Source organism: Dendrobium catenatum, unplaced genomic scaffold, assembly GCF_001605985.2.
Source record: "Dendrobium catenatum unplaced genomic scaffold, ASM160598v2 fragScaff_scaffold_1628, whole genome shotgun sequence".
Classification (NCBI taxonomy): domain Eukaryota; kingdom Viridiplantae; phylum Streptophyta; class Magnoliopsida; order Asparagales; family Orchidaceae; genus Dendrobium; species Dendrobium catenatum.
In genome coordinates, this window is record NW_021320090.1 from 43551 (window position 1) to 62549 (window position 18999).

The 18999-nt window shown below is 39.0% G+C and overlaps 1 protein-coding gene across 5 annotated transcripts; it reads left to right on the plus strand.

Annotated features, from left to right (window-relative positions):
• The first annotated feature begins 299 nt into the window (after positions 1-299).
• Positions 300-18999, plus strand: LOC110109128. Of its 5 annotated transcripts, XM_020840068.2 has the most exons (7): positions 305-509; positions 638-1119; positions 10535-10616; positions 11575-11685; positions 16550-16805; positions 17642-17719; positions 18662-18999. In XM_020840068.2, the coding sequence occupies exons 3-7, from the start codon at positions 10575-10577 to the stop codon at positions 18787-18789; spliced, it is 615 nt and encodes a 204-aa protein (XP_020695727.1). In that variant the 5' UTR covers positions 305-509; positions 638-1119; positions 10535-10574; the 3' UTR covers positions 18790-18999. The 5 variants fall into 5 exon arrangements, with proteins under 5 accessions (XP_028556873.1, XP_028556872.1, XP_020695727.1 ...); XM_020840059.2 differs by having other exon boundaries at positions 305-1119; XM_020840074.2 differs by lacking the exon at positions 638-1119.

An 18999-nucleotide genomic window follows, 5' to 3' on the forward strand; every position in this document is an offset into this window, starting at 1 on the left:
AGATTATGTTCATTAAAAAATAAGAAATTATGTGTGTACATCCTAATATAATATAGTAAAACTCTTGAATTTTTATTAAGATTATCATATATTACTAATCATAGCTCAAATTAAAATTTTTTAAACAAAGTTAATATCATTTGCATCATAATATTCAAATATAATTTTTTTCTATTTTGATAACATAAAAAATTTAGTAATGAAGATTCATTAACATTAAAATTTCAATAATGAAGATCCCTTTCTTTTTATCGAAAAAATATATCCATTCCTTCTAGCTAAAATAAAAATAGAAAAAACGGTCTCTCAAATAAGAGAAAAATAGTCCCCATATGGTTCTTGTTCTCGACGATGATGTGAGAATGGGCATTGCTACGATACGGAAGTTCGTCGGAGCTCTCGATCGACGCCTTTGGTGGAAATCGTGACGAGAAGAAGAGGTGGTGCAGCGCGAAGGAGAAGAGGCGACGCGTATGTTTAAATTCCGGCTGTTACAGCAGCATAAAGAGGTTCTTATTTTCTTCCATTATTAATCCCGCATTCTACTAACACCTCTCCAATAAAAAAACCTCCCAACCACCGGTCTCAACCCTAGCAAAAACGTCTTCAGCCTAATTCGAAACTCCTCCTCTTGCAGCAGAGGCGCTGCCAACCTTAAGCCCTAGCCGATCTTGCCAGAATCAAAAGCTAGCTATCACTATGCCAAGTGTCTGTTTCAATGTTTTAGCCTGATATGTAGCTCTTGGTTGGCGACTGGATAACATCGGGCAAAGCACGCTAGGATATCGCTTGGCATTAGAGAGATTCGCGCTTCAGCACTGGCTCTCGCGAGTTCCCTCGTTCATTCCGTCCCAGAGCAAAAGTCGAAGGCCCCCCACCTCTCTCGTCTCTCTTCCGATCCGCATACAGGCGAAACCCCTTCTCTCTCGTCTCTCTTGCCCGAGCGAACCCAGGAGGAAGTCGAAAACCCCTCCGCCTCCCCCTCTCGTTTTCTCTCTGGTTGGCACGCATCAGAGCCGATCCACCCCTTGCGTCTTCCTCTCTCTCGAGTGAGAAGCCGCCCAGACAGAAGCCCGAACACGCCCCTGCCCTAGCCGACCGGCTTCCTCTTAGCTACAGGTTTGCTTTTCCCCTTTCCTCCTCCTCTTCCTTCTTCTTCTTCTTCTTCATTTACCACTTCCTTCTTCTTCTTCTCCTTCTTCTTCTTCTCTTTCTTCTTCTTTTCTTTCTTCTTGTTCATTCTGTGGTTGCTCCCTTTCATTCCTGAGTTTTAGTGAACTTTAGATAGATTATTTTGTGATGATTTCAACAAAGCATGCTTATGAAAATTTCATGATGATTTGTGATGATAGGGTAATCATTTTCATTTTAGTGATGAAACTTTAAGAATATTGCATATCAGTTATTTGGTGAAATGCCACTAAGGAGAAGTTATGTTGTTTTCATTTGTATCAAAACCTTATATGATGGTCTTGCTTATATGTGAAGTTCATGCTAGATGTATAAATATGTGAATCAGTTTTTCAAATGTACATATTTATAATATTTATTAAAAAAATCTGAGATAGAAAATATACGTAGCCTTCTTGATTAGTCACCATTCATGAATTTTATAGTCATGCTTGATAGTTTTTGATCAAACACCTTCTCAAATTTTATGTGTGTACTTATGTGAGGGTTATGTGTAACCTTTCTCTGTAGTTGTTGTGGTGTTGAATACAATCTATTCAATGAATTTCTACATGGTTTTGATATCAGAATGCATGCTCTTAATTATTCCTTCAAATAATCAAGTCGAGATTTATATGAATGTGCATTCCTTCTAATGGTATATTAAAATGATTTTTTTTTTATCTTGAGTTGCCATACTGTGTGAAAGATCTTGGTATAGATAAACTTCATTTTCATAGATGTGACAAGAGTGCTTGCATGCATAGTTGTGGACAAAGGCTTATGGATTTGTTGAAAGGTTGTACATGTATCTAAGTTGCAAAGATCATCTATTCAACATAACTGATGAGGACATCAAGACCTGGAAAGTTTACCAGAGACGGAGTTGACGATCTACGACCACAATCACGCCGAATTATTTTTAAGTCATTATATGTATTTGTTTACATTTTCCGCTTTTATCCTTACTTAAGAGACTTGTCATATAAAAGCCCTAGGTGCAAAGTTGTCTTTTAGTTTTCTATCATTGTATGAGGCTATTTATAAGCACCCCCTTATGTTTCTTTCAAGTTAATGAATGATTATGAAAAAATTCCGCATCCTTGAGTTTTGTGAGAGCTAGAGAGCTTTGGAGAGGTTGAAGTCTCTTGGTGAGTGCATCGCAATACCCATCAATCGTAGGAAGAGTCCGGGTTCGCGGTCGACGACGTCTCTACCATCCTCTCTACCTTCCCCTCCACCGGCCAAGGTTTTCCTTCCATATCTCTGGACCAAATCATCTTCCCACCCCATCTAGCCGCCGGCCAACCATAACTCCACCTCCCTATCTCTTGGCCAACCACCACACCCCACCACCTCTCCTACTTGGCTATCCCCACCTCCACACCACCACATTTCCCAACCCTAACCTAGTGACACCGGACCGGAGTGGTCTCGACGAATCCACGTCGACAATCCGGTGGCGGTCGTCGGATAACTCCAAGAACTCCTTGGAAGAGAGGGATCACCACCTGAAATCCTTCAGGATACAGAAACCCAAAAAAACAGAGTAAAAACTACTCAAATATTATTCATCTCAATCTATCTTCTATTACATGATATTGGCTAACTATTTATAGCCCAAAAGAAGGAACATACTAGGCTACACAAAACAAATGAAAGCACTAAATCTATGTAGCCAGATAAGCTACCAAATGGATTGAATTATCCTGAAGTTAACATAACTAATGGCTCAGCTCCGGCAAGATGCCGCCTCGTCGCAATCCTCAACGGCCGGTGCAAGAAGTAGTGATCGAAGATTTACAAAGAGAAATTCAGCGGTTGAAGCAAAGATTAGAAAGGTTCGAGCAAAGAGAAGCTGGCGATGAACAAGAAGAAGGAGTGAATCCATTCTATCAGGCCAATTCCAGTGACGATGAAGGAAGGAGACGGACACGAGATCGTGTTGGAAACGTCAGACATGATGATGGAGGAATCAAAGTTGATTTACCTGACTTTGAGGGAAGATTAGATCCAGATGAATTTATAAACTGGATTCACACAGTTGACAGGATCTTGGAGTTTAAAGAAATAAAACCTGATCGCATCGTCAAGCTCGTCGCCATCAAGTTGAAGAAGAATGCGTCATTATGGTGGGAGAATTTGAAGCGAACAAGACTCAGGGAAGGACGCAGTAAAATCGTCAGTTGGGAAAAAATGAAGAAGGAGCTTCAAAGGAAGTATCTGCCAGAGCAATACAAGCAAGAATTGTTCTTGAAGTTGCATCGAATTCAACAAAATCAGTTGACGGTGGAGGAGTATGGAGCAGAATTTGAACAATTATCACTTAAATGTGATATGGTGGAGCCTGAAGAAAATACAATTGCAAGATTCTTAGAAGGGTTGCAACCGGCAATTGGCAATGTGGTTCAATTACAATCGTATTGGACATTTCAAGATGCCGTAAATTTAGCCCTAAAAGTAGAGAAACAGCAAAAAAAGCCAAAATGGTACAGAACAGATGGAGCAATAAAGGAGAATTTAAGGAGAAGTGTAGTAGTAAAGATGATGCCAATTCCAGTGGACAAACAAGAGTAACAGACGCTAATCAAATCGTCAAGAAACCGATTAATGCCCCAAATTATCCAGCTAGAAAATGTTTCAAATGCCACGGATTTGGCCACATTGCTTCAAGTTGTCCTAACAGGCGTGTTATTACACTGTTAGAGGATGACGAACAGGAGTGGGCTGAAGACCGAGAAGAAGAACAGTCTGGTCAAGAGGTTGCAAATTCGCCTGTCCCTATTTTGCTTACAGCAGATGAAGGGCCATTGTTGGTTATCCAACGATTGCTTAAAAATCAGAAAGAAGAATTGCTGCAGCGATATAGCCTTTTTAGAACTCGTTGTACAGTTCAAGGAAAAGTTTGCCAAGTCATTGTGGATAGTGGAAGTTGTGAGAATGTAGTATCAAGTTCTATGGTAGATAAACTTCAGTTAAAAACTGAAAAACATCCCAATCCTTATAAGTTGGCGTGGATACAGAAAGAAAACGTGGTCAAGGTGACAAAAAGATGCTTGGTGAATTTTTCTATAGGAACCTACAAAGAACAATTGTGGTGTGATGTAGTTCCGATGGACGCTTGTCACTTGCTTCTGGGAAGACCATGGCAGTATGATCGGCAAACTATTCATGATGGTACCAAGAATACATACACTTTTAATTATGATGGTAGTCCGATGGTGTTGGTGCCGTTAGAAGAAGAAAACACAACCAAAACAGAAGAAGAATTACTGATTAGTTACTCACAGTGTCGTAAGGCTATGCAAGAGTCCACTACTAGTTATATATTGGTGGTGAAAGAAGTGGTTCCTGCTGCAGTAACAATTCACCCAAGAGTTCAAGAGCTATTACAGGAATTCTGTGATGTGTTTCCAGAAGAAATTCCAGCCGGACTACCTCCTGCTCGGGAAATTCAGCATGAAATTGAATTAATACCTGGCGCCGTGTTGCCAAACCGACCACCTTACAGAATCAGGCCAGACGAGTACGAGCATTTACAGTTGCAGATTGAAGATCTACTATCCAAAGGTTTTATTAAACCCAGTGTTAGCTCGTGTGCCGTGCCTGTATTGTTGGTTCCAAAAAAAGATGGATCCTATAGAATGTGCATGGACAGCAGAGCGATGAATAAAATCACTGTTCGATACCGCTTTCCGATTCCCCGCATAGATGATCTCTTTGATCAATTGCATGGTGCTAAAGTATTTTCAAAAATTGACTTGAGAAGCGGGTATCATCAAATCCGTTTGCGAGAAGGTGACGAGTGGAAAACAGCATTCAAGGTCCGAGACGGATTGTATGAGTGGACGGTGATGCCATTCGGGCTGTCGAATGCACCGAGCACTTTCACGAGGCTGATGAACCAAGTATTTCAACCATTTCTATGTAAGTTCGTAGTCGTTTATTTTGATGATATACTAATTTTTAGCGAAAACATAGAGGAACATTTACAGCATATACGATTAGTGCTCTGCAAACTGAGGGAACAGAAATTGTATGGCCATATTGGTAAAAGTAAATTTCTGGACAGCAAAATAGAATTTCTGTGTTTTGTGGTTTCGGTATCAGGCATCGAAGCAGATCCCAGGAAAATTGAAGCAATTGTGAGCTGGCCGACTCCCCAGTCATTTACCGAAGTCAGGAGATTTCATGGACTGGCGTCCTTCTACAGAAGATTTATTAAAAATTTTAGCTCCATAGCCGCACCAATTACAGAGAGCCTGAAATCTGAATCATTTGTCTGGTCCAGCAGTGCCCAAAGCAGTTTTGAACTATTGAAGAAGGCAGTTACAACTTCTCCTGTTCTTAATCTACCCGACTTCAATAAAGTCTTTGAGGTAGAATGTGATGCTTCTAATGTAGGAATTGGCGCAGTTTTGAGTCAAGACGGACATCCTATTGCATTTTTCAGTGAGAAGTTAAATGAGGCTCGGCAAAAATATTCAACATATGACAAAGAATTCTATGCTTTAGTCAGAGCATTGCACCATTGGAACCATTATCTATTAGCTAAAGACTTCGTGCTGTATACAGATCATGAAGCTCTTCGTTACCTAAACAGCCAAAAGAAACTAAAAGGCAGACATGCGGCGTGGTCAGAATTTTTGGCGTCATTCAATTATGTGATAAAACATAAAGCCGGGCATTTAAATCAAGCAGCTGATGCTTTGAGCCGATGCCATCTGCTACTACAAACGTTACAAACTAAAGTTCTAGGAATGGAAAATTTCAAAGATCTGTATTCCGTAGATGCAGACTTCAAATTAATATGGAATCAATGTTTGCATCAGCCTTATAAACTATTCCACATCAAGGATGGGTACTTGTTTCATGGCCATAGTCTTTGTATTCCCAGGGGTTCTAACAGATTAGCCATTATAACCGAATTCCATGAAGGTGGTTTGATGGGGCATTTTGGCAGAGACAAAACACTGAATTTAATCCAAGAAAAGTTTTATTGGCCATTGTTGTCTAGAGATGTTGGAAGATATGTGCAGGGATGTCGTGTATGTCGCATGGCCAAAACACAAGGAACCAATGCTGGTTTATACTCACCATTGCCTGTTCCGAAGGCCCCTTGGGAAGATGTCAGCCTCGACTTTGTGTTGGGGTTGCCCCGTACTCAACGCAACAAGGATTCGATCATGGTAGTGGTAAATCGATTCTCAAAGATGGCTCATTTTGTTGCGTGTCACAAAACTTTGGATGCAAGTCATATTGCCAATTTATACCTCAAAGAGATAGTTCGAATATATGGTATTCCGATGACTATTACGTCAGATAGAGACATAAAATTTATGAGTTACTTCTGGAAGACCTTATGGAGCAAACTGGGTACTCGTTTACAGTACAGTTCGGCTGCTCACCCACAAACAGATGGGCAAACCGAAGTTGTCAACCGGAGCCTTGGAAATCTGTTAAGGTGTTTCGTGAGAAGAAATATCAAGCAGTGGGATTTAATATTAGCTCAAATCGAGTTTGCCTTCAACAGGTCAGTCAATCAGTCAACCAGAAGGAGTCCATTTGAGATAGTATATGGACGAAATCCTCTAACACCGCTGGATTTAATTCCCATAGTTCAACAGACTGCCTATAATCTTGACGGGGAACAGAGAAGTAAGGAAATACAAAAGCTGCATCAGCAGGTACAGGACGAAATTATTAAACAGAATGAGAAGTACCGTGCGCAAGCTAACAGACACAGGAAGAAGGTGATATACCAAGAAGGAGACCTGGTATGGATCAGACTGAGGAAAGAGCGTTTTCCGGCAAAAGCTTTCAGCAAATTGAAGCCCCGAGCTGACGGACCTTTTCGTGTCGTCAAGAGAATCAACGACAACGCTTACTTGATAGATTTACCAGGAGATTACAACATTTTGGCAGTATTCAATGTAGCTGATTTAACTCCCCACTATGAGAACGAAGCTCTTCCAACCCTGGAAGAATGACGCCGGAGCTCATTCAGCTGGCTGTAGAAGATCGCTGGAATCTTTTCAAAATTCATGTTCTGTTTCTTTTCTTCTATTCTTAGCCTATTTTGTAGTTACTTAGTTGGTTGCTGTTATTTTCATATTAGCCAATGTGACTGTTGCTGTGGCCAAGTATGTAGCCAATAAATAAATATAAATTGGCTCTACTGCTTGGAGGGAAGCAGTTTTTGGGAATAAATCAAATTTAGAACTAATAGTTCTTTGGGATTCAAGAATCCTGTTCTGAATCCTGGTTTTTGCTCTAAATTCCAGGTGGTGGTTGAATTTGGCTGTCCGATCAAGATCGCCGACGGACTCGTATTTTTTTTTACCGGAATTAACATTTCCGGTATAACCTAGCCTAGCCGCCGGCCATAGCCATTTCCTCCTTGCCGCTCAAATTCAAAACCCAATCATTACTACTTTCCATTTTCCTCCCCAACCCATTTGAAAAGTCTTAACATTCAAATTTCAATCAATTTGAAATTTGAATTATTTCCAAAAATAGAACTCTATTTTAGAAATGTTTCCTAAATCAATTTCAAATAGGATTTGATTTAATTTCTTCTCCTCAATTAAAGAGCCTTGATTAGGCAAGCCATAAATTCCCTTACCTAATCCCTCTCTCCTTGAAGCCGCCGGCCCCCTCTTCTCTCCCCCTTAATAAATTCTTTCCACTATTGCTACCCAATTAAGTTGCCACATTACCGACACCTTCCTCCCCTCCCTTCAATTATTTTGAGATTGATTTAACATGCCACCTAAGCAAGGGAAATTAACTCGAGGATATTCTCTACGACTGTCAACATAATTCCCCACCTCATCCTCCTAGCTCTCGTGCATCCATAAGGGGGAAACCCCTAAAATTCTCCTCTCCAACTTGCTGTCCAGATTTCTGGACAGGTTATATTTGCTGTCCTGAGTATTGGAGCTGCTGTCCATAGATTTCAAGTTGCTGTCCAAAGAATCCAGACCACGTTAGTTGGCTGTCCTCCGTCCAGAAGTTGCCAGAATGCTGTCCAGCATTACAGGATTGGTTAGTTTGCTGTCCAGAGTTTTTTGGACATAGAAGTGTGCTGTCCAAAGGCTCCTGCAGCCACCATCTGCCATCCAAGCTTGCGGGAAGGTTTCTAAGTGTAGTCTTCACACAGAACGTTCGTCAAGCAGCTGTCCATGCTCTAGAATTTGCTTCTTACAACTTTATCTCAAGTTTAATCTTGACAAAGGTGAACTCTTTCCTTCCCTCATTCCTTCATCGTTGATTCTTACTTGTGGTTTTGATTGATTCATGTAAATCTTGCAACACTCCGCCAAAGCTTAGTAAATGTAGGGAATGAGTGATGGACTTTTATGCATCTAATCTCGTTGTTAATCGAGGGATGTTATTGAAAATCCTCTATATTTGCTTATGTTGAATTTTATAATTGTTTTGTGATCCTAACTATTATTGTGTGACTTGGCCTAAGCTAAGGCACCCCTTGTTTTCTATTTTCGATAAGCGGCTAACCTTTTAATTCTTATTGTTCTTACGTGAAAGCGTGCAAATTCTTATATCCATCATTTACAATATTCATAGTCCTACATCATCTAGTTTAGAGTATGGTTGCATTTATGTGCCTATTAGAAAAACTTTTCCTATATGTTTAGCATCTAAATCGCATCTTGCATGTTTTGTTTGCATATTGTTTTCTTTCACTTCTGCATAGTTCTGAATCGCCCTAAATATTAGGATGGACCCTGAACAATTTCACCGGACTCTAGATCTGTTGGTAGGTCAAATGAACACAATTAATCAACAACTCAAGGAAAATCAAGCTGACTTCGCTGAACTCCGAGACGATGCAACCATGAAATCTTGATCACCATTAAATCTTGATCCGACCCATCATCATTCACCCATCACCTGCTTTAAGTATGATGATAAACATCAAATCTTAGAAAAAAATTAAGTTCGAAACTCTGAAAGTTGATGCTACTATATGTTACTTAGTGCCTATCAAACGACTAGTCTTAATCTAAAGTTCTCTCTATTTATCAGAGTAATCAACCATAGGGGCTTGCGCCTATGAGAAACCACAACTCAGATCATAAGGTCCTCGCAAAATGAGGGTGAAAACTCTGGGTAGTGTCTTATCTAAAAATCATCCTGCCTTATAAATTTATCTCAAAATATAATTAGTTAAAACTCTCCCCGTCAATAAAAAAGGGCGCGAAGATATTGGGGCATGAATTTTTGGAGCCCACAAAACTCTTTAAGAGTTTTTGCTTTGATGTGTTCCTCGATAAGGTTGGGTAGAGATATCAACAATTTTCGGTATCATGGTTATTATCTATGGGGGTAACACAATATTTCAAGGTATCTCAAGTCTCGTATTGTGTATGCATGGGAAGAGGCTAATGAAATTTTTCCTTGTTTCAAAAAGCGTTTACTAATTTTACATATGATACTTGTGAAGAAGTGTAACTGGAATATATTTTTATTGAATGGTTGATAAGGCAAAGTGATTCTTTGTCCATTTTGCTATTGATTATATTCTTGATGTCGGTGCTGGTCATTGTGAGAAGGTCTATTCATAGTTAAGTTGAAGTAGCATCGATTTTTGTTTGGCTGGTGGTTGTGATGTCGTTGCAGGTCCTCTGCAACTTTAAAATATCGAGTGCTTGAACTAGAAATCATAACACTATGGTACTCTTTCATATTAATGTGATTATTGTGAATTCTAATAACCCATCCAAAGTCCATAGATGTTATAAACCAAGTGCAGTCTAAGAGACTATAGGTATTAAGTTTTTGACTTTTAACATCTTCCATTGAAAATGAACAATAAAGTGTCAGAGATATTCATAGATTCCTACCTCCTATTAAAGAGAGTTTACTAGCTTTGCAATGGCTTTTGAATGCTATTAAGGCTTTGTTTATGATGACTTTCTTACTATTTTTTATAACAACTTTTTAGTTCAAAAACATTTTTCAAAAATTTTTATACTAAAAAATTTCTTTATAAAGTAGTACAAAAGCTATCTGAAATAAGCCTTAAATTTAATCCCAAACATTCAATTTCTAAAATAGGTTTCGAATCTCGGCCAGGTTGACTTTGCCCTGCTCTTGTTATTTCTTAATCATTGTACTCTCATCTTGAATTCCTCGTTTCTTTTGGTCTTCTATCAATTCTAAAATTGAACCCCAAACGTTCATTTTGTTGAGTATCTTACATATCACCTTCAGCCCCGCTGCAATGTATTGGATTCAAATTTTTGTTGTCCATTTACTATCCACTATTAATCATTCAGCCATCTTATTTGTAACTTGATTATGAATCTAATTAAATTTCTAACGCCCTGGTTTTCTTCAGGAAGGCTAGTATTTTGGGGTATCTGTGCAAATCAATAGTCATGAGTGAGACAGAGAACTCCAATCAACGACAGGATGAAGGGGTAATTGCTTCTCAAGTCACAAATGCGACTCCTGCCTTTTTTTTGTTCAAATTTTGTATTTTACAGCATTAAGTACCTCAGGAATGCAATGATTCATATATTTGAGTTTGACGCTTATTTTCCAAGTACCTTTTGTCAATAATCCTTTGATTTTTTCTAGGTTTGAGAGTGCATGCCACTCCTAAAAATATTTTGTTCAGTTTTGAAGCAGCTTCCTCCATGATGCTAGGACAACTATCAAATAAGTTGTTCATTCCTACTGATTTAAAGGACTCTCATTTGCTGCTTATATTCTTTTATTTAGGGAAGTAGGGTTTGTCCGAACTATGATAATTTGCATCTTCGGAGACACTGTAAGTGTTGTGTTGATTAGCATCATTCAAAGGAGGGTTTACATACGTACTACTGAATTTTTATTTATTTATGTGTTTAACATCTAAATATTTATTTTTACTTATATAAAAACTATCACTACTATTAACTTATCAAAATTGAAATATACGTATTTAAGCATGTGTTTTGATGTGATTTAGACACTAAGGTGTTTTGTAAGTAAATATAAAATTTTAGGTTTTAGATATGTAAATACATAAATGTAATAGTATGTATGTAAATTCCTCATTTTATGACTATATTGTTAGGTAGTGATGTTTTGACACATAGTTTTCATACTAAGAAAATTTGCATAATTAGTGAACAGAAATTGCTATTAGATGTATGGCATAAATTTAGTTGAAAGAGTAACAAGTTGTCCCTTTCATTTTAGCTCATTTGCTTACAAAGATGATATTATTAACAATTAACTGAGATGCTTTTGTTCATGAATTTGTTTATACACACTCAGCATTTTCCTAGAAAAATGGTCTCTGAAATTCCCAACTTTTTTTATTTTGTACTATACTATTTGCTCAGGTGAACAAGTTAGCTAATTTCTTAATGTCCTAAAATTTTATTTAAGGAACGTTCAACTCCAAGACTTTTAGGAACTGGAAATTGGGGTGCAGCTACTGTCATGGGGGTACTTGCTGGCATACTTTATGGAGGAAGCAAAGAGGCAGCTGCATCTGTTGTAAGATTTTGTTTTACTCATCTGTGGGTAATATTGCAACTGTACCTTTTATTTCCTTTTTTCTGATCGTCTGATAGGAAATACTTGAGTTCGCAAGTAACCTAACCAAAATCGGCAAACATTCAACAGCAAAACTGCTGTCCACAGCAGAAATCTGCTGTTTACAGCAGAAAAACAGCAAAGCCACAAGGAAATCTGAGAGAAAACTCAAAGAAAAGCTTGTATTCCACTAGATGATGAATAAAATAGCAAGATACAATTGATCCTCAATTCAAGAGGAGGATCGATCTCTCCCAAATCTCTAGACGCCGCTAGAGTCCAAAGAAAACCTAAATCTAAGAGATCTCAAATTTCAGCCAAATTCAAGATACTCAACCCTAGCCAAATCAACTATTTAATGCATACAAATCAAAAGGAATTCCCTAAACAGTCCCTACGTTCAAATTTCCCTCTCAAAACGCTCAAAAAAACTTCCTAAACAGCTCTACGGGGGCGGACGGGCCGCTCGTTCTCCGCCTATTTGCGATTTTCGCCCATGAACCGGTCCCGCCTGACGGGTTCCAGTGAGCACCGATCTAACAATACTTCCCTCCCAAAGATCCACCTTGTCCGCAAGATGGAAAGACGGACACCTCCATTCCTTCTTCATCACAAACAGTAAGAACTTGAAGAGTTCGGTCCTTACACCTGTGCCCCGGCGTATACCTCTCGTCACATCTGAAATAAAGCCCTTTTGCCCTCTTCTCCTGTTAATTCTGATCTCAGTGAGCTTCTTGAAGTTATCCTCACTCCCTCTTCCTATTGGCTTCTCCATGGTGATCTCATTATTGTTGACTGATGCAGGCCCTTTTGGTGCTAAAAGAGTGATCGTAGTCTTGTAAGAGCCTCCTGAGCTGCTGGCTCCTTGCTCCTTCTCCAGATTTTTCTGATTTTCTACCAGCTGTGCCAACTTCATTGCCTCCTCCAAATCACTAGGCATCAGAACTTTAACTGCCGCTCGGATCTCTGCCTTCAACCCCTTCATGAAGTTCCCCTCCAATACGCTATCCGATAATCGCTCCACCCTACTAGCCAGGTGCTCGAACCGCTCACGGTAGTCTGCTACTGATCCCTTCTGCACCAGATCAAAGAATTGCTCATAGAAATCTCCTCCCCGGTCGGTTTGGAAACGTTCTATTATGCAGTTTTTGAATTCCCTCCATTTCCTGATAGGCTCCCTCCTGTCACGCCACTGATACCATGACAAAGCCTTTCCTTCCAGACACAATCCTGCCGCCGTCAGCTTCTCATCCTCTGTCAACCCATTGACCGCAAAGTAACGCTCCACCTTTAGATCAGCCATGGCCGTCTTCCCCCTCGAAAACGGCATCTTCAATTTCCTCACCTTGGGATCTCCCTAGTATCCTCCATAGCCTCCCATTCCCCTCAGAGGAGGCGTTCCCCAATTGCCCCGATCGTCCCTCCGACGAATATACTCTAACCCCTCTTCATACTCACCTATCCTCCCTTCAACATCATCACCTCGACGCTGAATACCTTCAAATTCAGCACCTCGACGATGACTTCCTCCCTCTTCCTTCAAAATCCCCCTCGACGCTGAATTCTTTCGAATTCAGTACCTCGGCGATGCGATCCCTCTCTTCTCCCACCAAAATCAGCCCCCCTTCTGTCATATCCTATGCTCATCTCTTCCTCGAAAGGGGCTCTAGCGGAGGCATGTCGTTCTCTTCCTCTAGATCTCCATCTCCGAATTTCTCCTCCCCCGCCAAGGGGTTCGGATTTCCTCCCATGCCATGGCCGTCGGTGGTCTCTCTTACTTCCGATGTCACCGGATTGGTTTCATCTCAAGTAGTTTCTTCATCATTTCCTCATTGCGGTGAACTTCCCCTCCAACCTTTCATTGTTGGAGGTGATTTGATTTTGAAGGTTGAATAATCTTTCCTCCAATCGGCTTTCAATTTGCCGACTTCGCCTTCCAAGACGTCAACCTTCTTTCCGGCCATCGTTCTTCTAACGGATCCCAAAAAATCTTCTTCCGGAAACGATAAACTTGCTGAAATTTCAGAATTTCAGCCGCCGATGGCCCTAAATCGATGCTCTGATACCAATTTGATAGGAAATACTTGAGTTCGCAAGTAACCTAACCAAAATCGGCGAACATTCAACAACAAAAACTGCTGTCCACAGCAGGAAAAAACAGCCAAAGCCACAAGGAAATCTGAGAGAAAACTCAAAGAAAAGCTTTATTCCACTAGATGATGAATAAAATAGCAAGATACAATTGATCCTCAATTCGAGAGGAGGATCGATCTCTCCCAAATCTCTAGACACCGCTAGAGCCCAAAGAAAATCTAAATCTAAGAGATCTCAAATTCAGCCAAATTCAAGATACTCAAACCCTAGCCAAATCAACTATTTAATGCATACAAATCAAAAGGAATTCCCTAAACAGTCCCTACGTTCAAATTTCCCTCTCAAAATGCTCAAAAAAACTTCCTAAACAGCTCTACAGGGGTGGACGGGCCGCTCGTTCTCCGCCTGTTTCGATTTTAGCCCGTGTACCGGTCCCGCCTGGACCGGTCTAACATCGTCTTCCTTCAGCCTTCAAGATCCTTTTCTTGCACACAGATAGGGGTGTCAATATTTGACACGACACGAAAAACCCACCAGGACCCGACCCGAAAATACCGGGTTGGACCCGACCCGAATTCAAACGGGTCGGGTTCGGGTTCCAGAAATCGACTCGTTTGAAAAATGGGTCGGGTTCGGGTTGACCCGACGGGTTGCCGGGTCAACCCATTTGACCCGAAACATGCAGTCCGAGCCAGCCCGCGCTCCCGCGATGCCGCGCCCCGCCCGCGCTGCCGCGCTCGCGCAATGCGCGCGCTGCTGCCGCTCCGCGATGCGTACTCGCTGCCGATCGGTTCCGTGTCGGGTCAACCCGACAACCCGCCGTGTCGGGTTCGGGTTCGGATTTTCGACCTGTTTGCCTAACCGGGTCGGGTTAGGGTCGACCCGTTTGAACCCGGGTCAGTTCCGGGTCCGACCCGTGACCCGAAATTGACACCCCTACACACAGATATATAATTAAGAGAGAATTAGTTGAGAGTTTTCTTTTAAGAATATTCAATCAATGTTTCACTGCATGTTTTTTTCTTTTTCCATGTTACTTCGTTGTTCTGTAGTCCTCGGAGTTTCCTTTCAACTATTTCAGTTGTATGTGAATCGTGATTGAGCACATTTGGAAGTCCAGGATTTGAGCTGAAAAATAGGTTTGGTTGTCAAAGAGATTGTTACGGGGGATGATGCCGTTATGGATTGACCATTAATGTATTACTGCGGCTGGCATACATTGCAAATTGAACGTCTGGTATATGAAGTTTCTGGAACAGTGATGTCATCTTTTAGCAGTAGATGACTGGTCTGGATGGCATGCATCACATTGTTGCATAAAGGCTTGTTTTTCATCGCTGTTTCAATTGGAAAATTTACAACAAATAGGAAGTATAATGGATGTAAATTTGGCCATGGATTAACTCAAAATAAAGGTTGGGCTTTTGGCCTTGAGGAATTGGCACATATGCACGTATGAAATTGTTACTAGTTTTGGAACATTTGAAGTTATAAAATTGGTTTATAAATATGATCTGTAGTAAAAATTGAAAGATTCTTTAAAATCATCATTGAAAAGTTAAATTTCAAACAATACTTCATCCAAACATCTCTAGTCAGATCTAAATTCTATTCAAATAATTTTCCCATGGATATGATTATGTGCATGATGAAACATGCCAAAAATTTTAACATTTACTACGTTGTGAATATTGTGAATTTTGGAACTCTATTGGCTTGCTTTTGTATTCGTCATATATCTTCTAGATTTAAGTTATTCAACTTGAAATATTCAATTTTTTGTTGTTGTATCAATATCATGATATCAATTAAAGAGTTTTATAAAACTGAGGATAGGATTAGAGACTCTTATCACTAGGCAATATAAAAATAAAAAATTGATATTCTATTAATGATTTTGAATAATGAGCTGAGGAAGTGTGGGCAGTAAAGAACATATGTAGTGTTGCAACATAGTGCAGGCATGTAGTGGCGAGCTTGTTGACATGAGTGGACTCGAGGACAAGTTGCAGTGTGGTGAAGTAGGACATTACAGCTGCAGCAAAGGCGTGATGTAAGGCATATGATAATGACGCATCGGTGATGAGATAGCGAGAGGGCTGCTAAGGAAGTTTTTTGGTGAAGGGCAGTTGTGTGAGACAGACACGAAATGGCTGTATTCATGATTGCTTTGAAATGGCTAGGCCCAATCGAATGGAATTGACATTGGGCATTGATTCCAAATTATGCCGAGCAATATCGGGGCATAAGCCTGAGCCCGTAGTGGGAAAGCAAAGAAGGTATAAAAGAGAATAGGCTCTAATTGAACCCTTTCTTTACTTCTTCAAAACACATTCCAATTATCCCTTGTCATAGAAATAGGGTGATAAAGATCTGATAGAAATCAAATCAAATCCTAATTCAAATTTAAACCTAAGGATTATCTAAAAAAGGATAATTTATCTGGTAAATAAATAAACTAAATCTAACATCTAATTTAAATCAAACTATTGAAATAAACCTTAAATTAAGCTAAATTTAATTTTTTGTGCTGCATCATTTTCTATGGATAATGAAAAACATCCTGTGTTCTCGACCTCATTAGCCTTATTCCAGCTACTTGGTGTTGTATTTTATTACCTTATAATGCGCTCCATGGAAATTTAACTTGGCTTTAGAAATGCGGCATGTTTTAGCTTGCAAATAAGCTTGTTTCATGTCTAACAAAAATTTGTATATTTCATGTTCTCAGAGCAAGGATGCAGAAGTCATGCTAAAGCTTGGAAGTACAACAGATAAGCGTGAGCAGTACCAGTTGATGAGAGATGCAATGGAGAAAAGGTTCATTCAAGTTGCTCGTGGTTCTATAGTTGGTGGTGTTCGCCTTGGCATTTTTACTGCGACATTCTATGGTTTACTTAACCTTCTTGCCGATAGTCGTGGAGTTCATGATGCATTTAATGTTGCTGGAGCTGGTTCAGCCACAGCTGCTATGTTTGGCCTGATATGTGAGTTCTTATTCAAATCTAGACTTCACTGTTCTGTTTATGACACATGATACTATCTTTACACATGGATATTTTGTTAAATTTCATGATGCATCAGAATTCTAATTCCATCCATCTTCATTAATCTGGGAATTGAGTAGTCTATGGTCATCAAAATGGGAAGATTTTTTATTACAATATCCTAATATAAATTTACATCAAAATGGTTTCGTTAGGTGTTTTGCGTGTCATGTGGTCATCTAATGTCTTCTATAAATTGTATTCTACCTTCCACCTTTTTAGCAAATGTTTTCTATTTTAATATGATCAAATATATCTTCAATAAATGAGATCCCGTCTTCTATTTTGTTATCAGATATCTTCATATTTTTCAACTGTGAAGAATTGTTGTTTAATGAAGCCATTCTGATGTGAATTTATGTCATCAAGTCCTGCTACAAAAATTTTCGCATCTTAATTTGCCTTTATAAAGTGAAAGGATAATTTGAAAAGTTTCATACTGTCTTTCTATTTTTGGTCTTGTTCTGGGGTTCTTTGACATCTTGTTTACTAGCATTCCTCGCTCATTGTGCCAACTTCCAAAAACTTCAGACTCAGTACTTTCGGATCTTGTTTTAGCTCAATTTGTTTTCTTTCTAAATTTTCTTAGAGATCTCTAATTTAATTTGCATCTCAAATGCTGATATTTTGCTCCTAGCCTTATGTTTCATTCAAGGAAAGAAGCTAAACTGTTTTTGATAAAATCATTTTAGTTTTGGATTTTTATATATTTGCCATGACTAGCCATTGAAATCGAAATCATGTGTAATTTCAACATTTTCTCTTTATTGATGCAGTGCCAGGTTCCTTAAAATGGCGTGCTAGGAATGTCTTGCTTGGCTCTACACTTGGAGCAGGAATTTGTTTTCCTCTTGGTAATTAGTGAATGCATCTCTTACTCCTTTTTTTTTTGGATCACAGTAGATTTTCTTATTTATTTGAGCAAAATATACATATAAGATGCAATAAAAACAGAATGATATGGTTATAAAATGCTAGGAAATGATGACCATGTACTTCATTCTCCATGACAAAATATTTTCAATTCCGATGTTTGTTATTCCATGTCTTGGCCGAAGCAATTGAGCCATGGTAAACGAAGAATATAAGTCCCTACAAATTTGGCATGAACCAATCAGTGATGCAACAACACAACTTTTTAACACTAATATATATATATGATAAGACTCTGCTAATTGAAGTTATATGATCTTATTCTATACTTGAAGAGGTTTGAAAGTCTCACCTCTATATTTTCACCCTCTAAATTATAATGGAACTTATACAGTCATTGCTTTTAGGGTTTGTTTGGGACGACGACAACATTTTATAAAGTTCGCTGTGAAATTATCGTGGAGAAAATAAATTCGTCACAAATTTTTAAAAAACAATGAGAAAATATAGCCAAACAAAATTATGATTTTTGTTTGAAAAGTAAAGTAGTCAATAAGTTGTCCTAATTAAATCCTCAGGCTTCGTTTGGGACAGTTTTCTTACTGTTTTTTGAAACAACTCTATAGTACATATTCGAGAAAGCTGTCCAAGACGAAACCTTAGTCTCCCCTCTTATACTCTATTCGAAAAGTTGTATGTCTGCTTTATCTATCTTGAAACAACATTTTATGGCTTGTTTTGCACGCAAGAGAATTGCACCTGGACTCAAATTTTTTGCTATGAATCCTATCTGCCCTCTATTACAGTGTTAACTAATTTTAGGGAAAATAATTTTTTACTTCATTTATTTTATGTTATGCTTTTTTTTAAATAATTTTTTATGTGTAGCAGTCCTGTTTAACTGTGGGGTTCTGTTTTTTCAGGATGGCTTCATATTAAGCTTGTTGAGAAGGCAAATGAACAGATCCTACGGTCTGATAGGACTGGGGAAACGAACACAAGTGCTGTTGGCGCTGCAATAGAGAGACTTGAAAGAAGTCTAAAGAAATGAAGTATTATCTTATCAAACTGCTGCATTTTATTGTTTTCACATTTTAACAAATGTGAGCGTGAAAACGTATTATTGTGGCAAATGCTGGAAATTTATACTATTTTTGGGCCAAAATGAGTAGTTTGTTTTCATATAGTAATTTGTACTTTGATTGTCATGTATGCTGATATTTCATTAATTGCATAGGGTTAATTGGTCTATGTTGTTCAA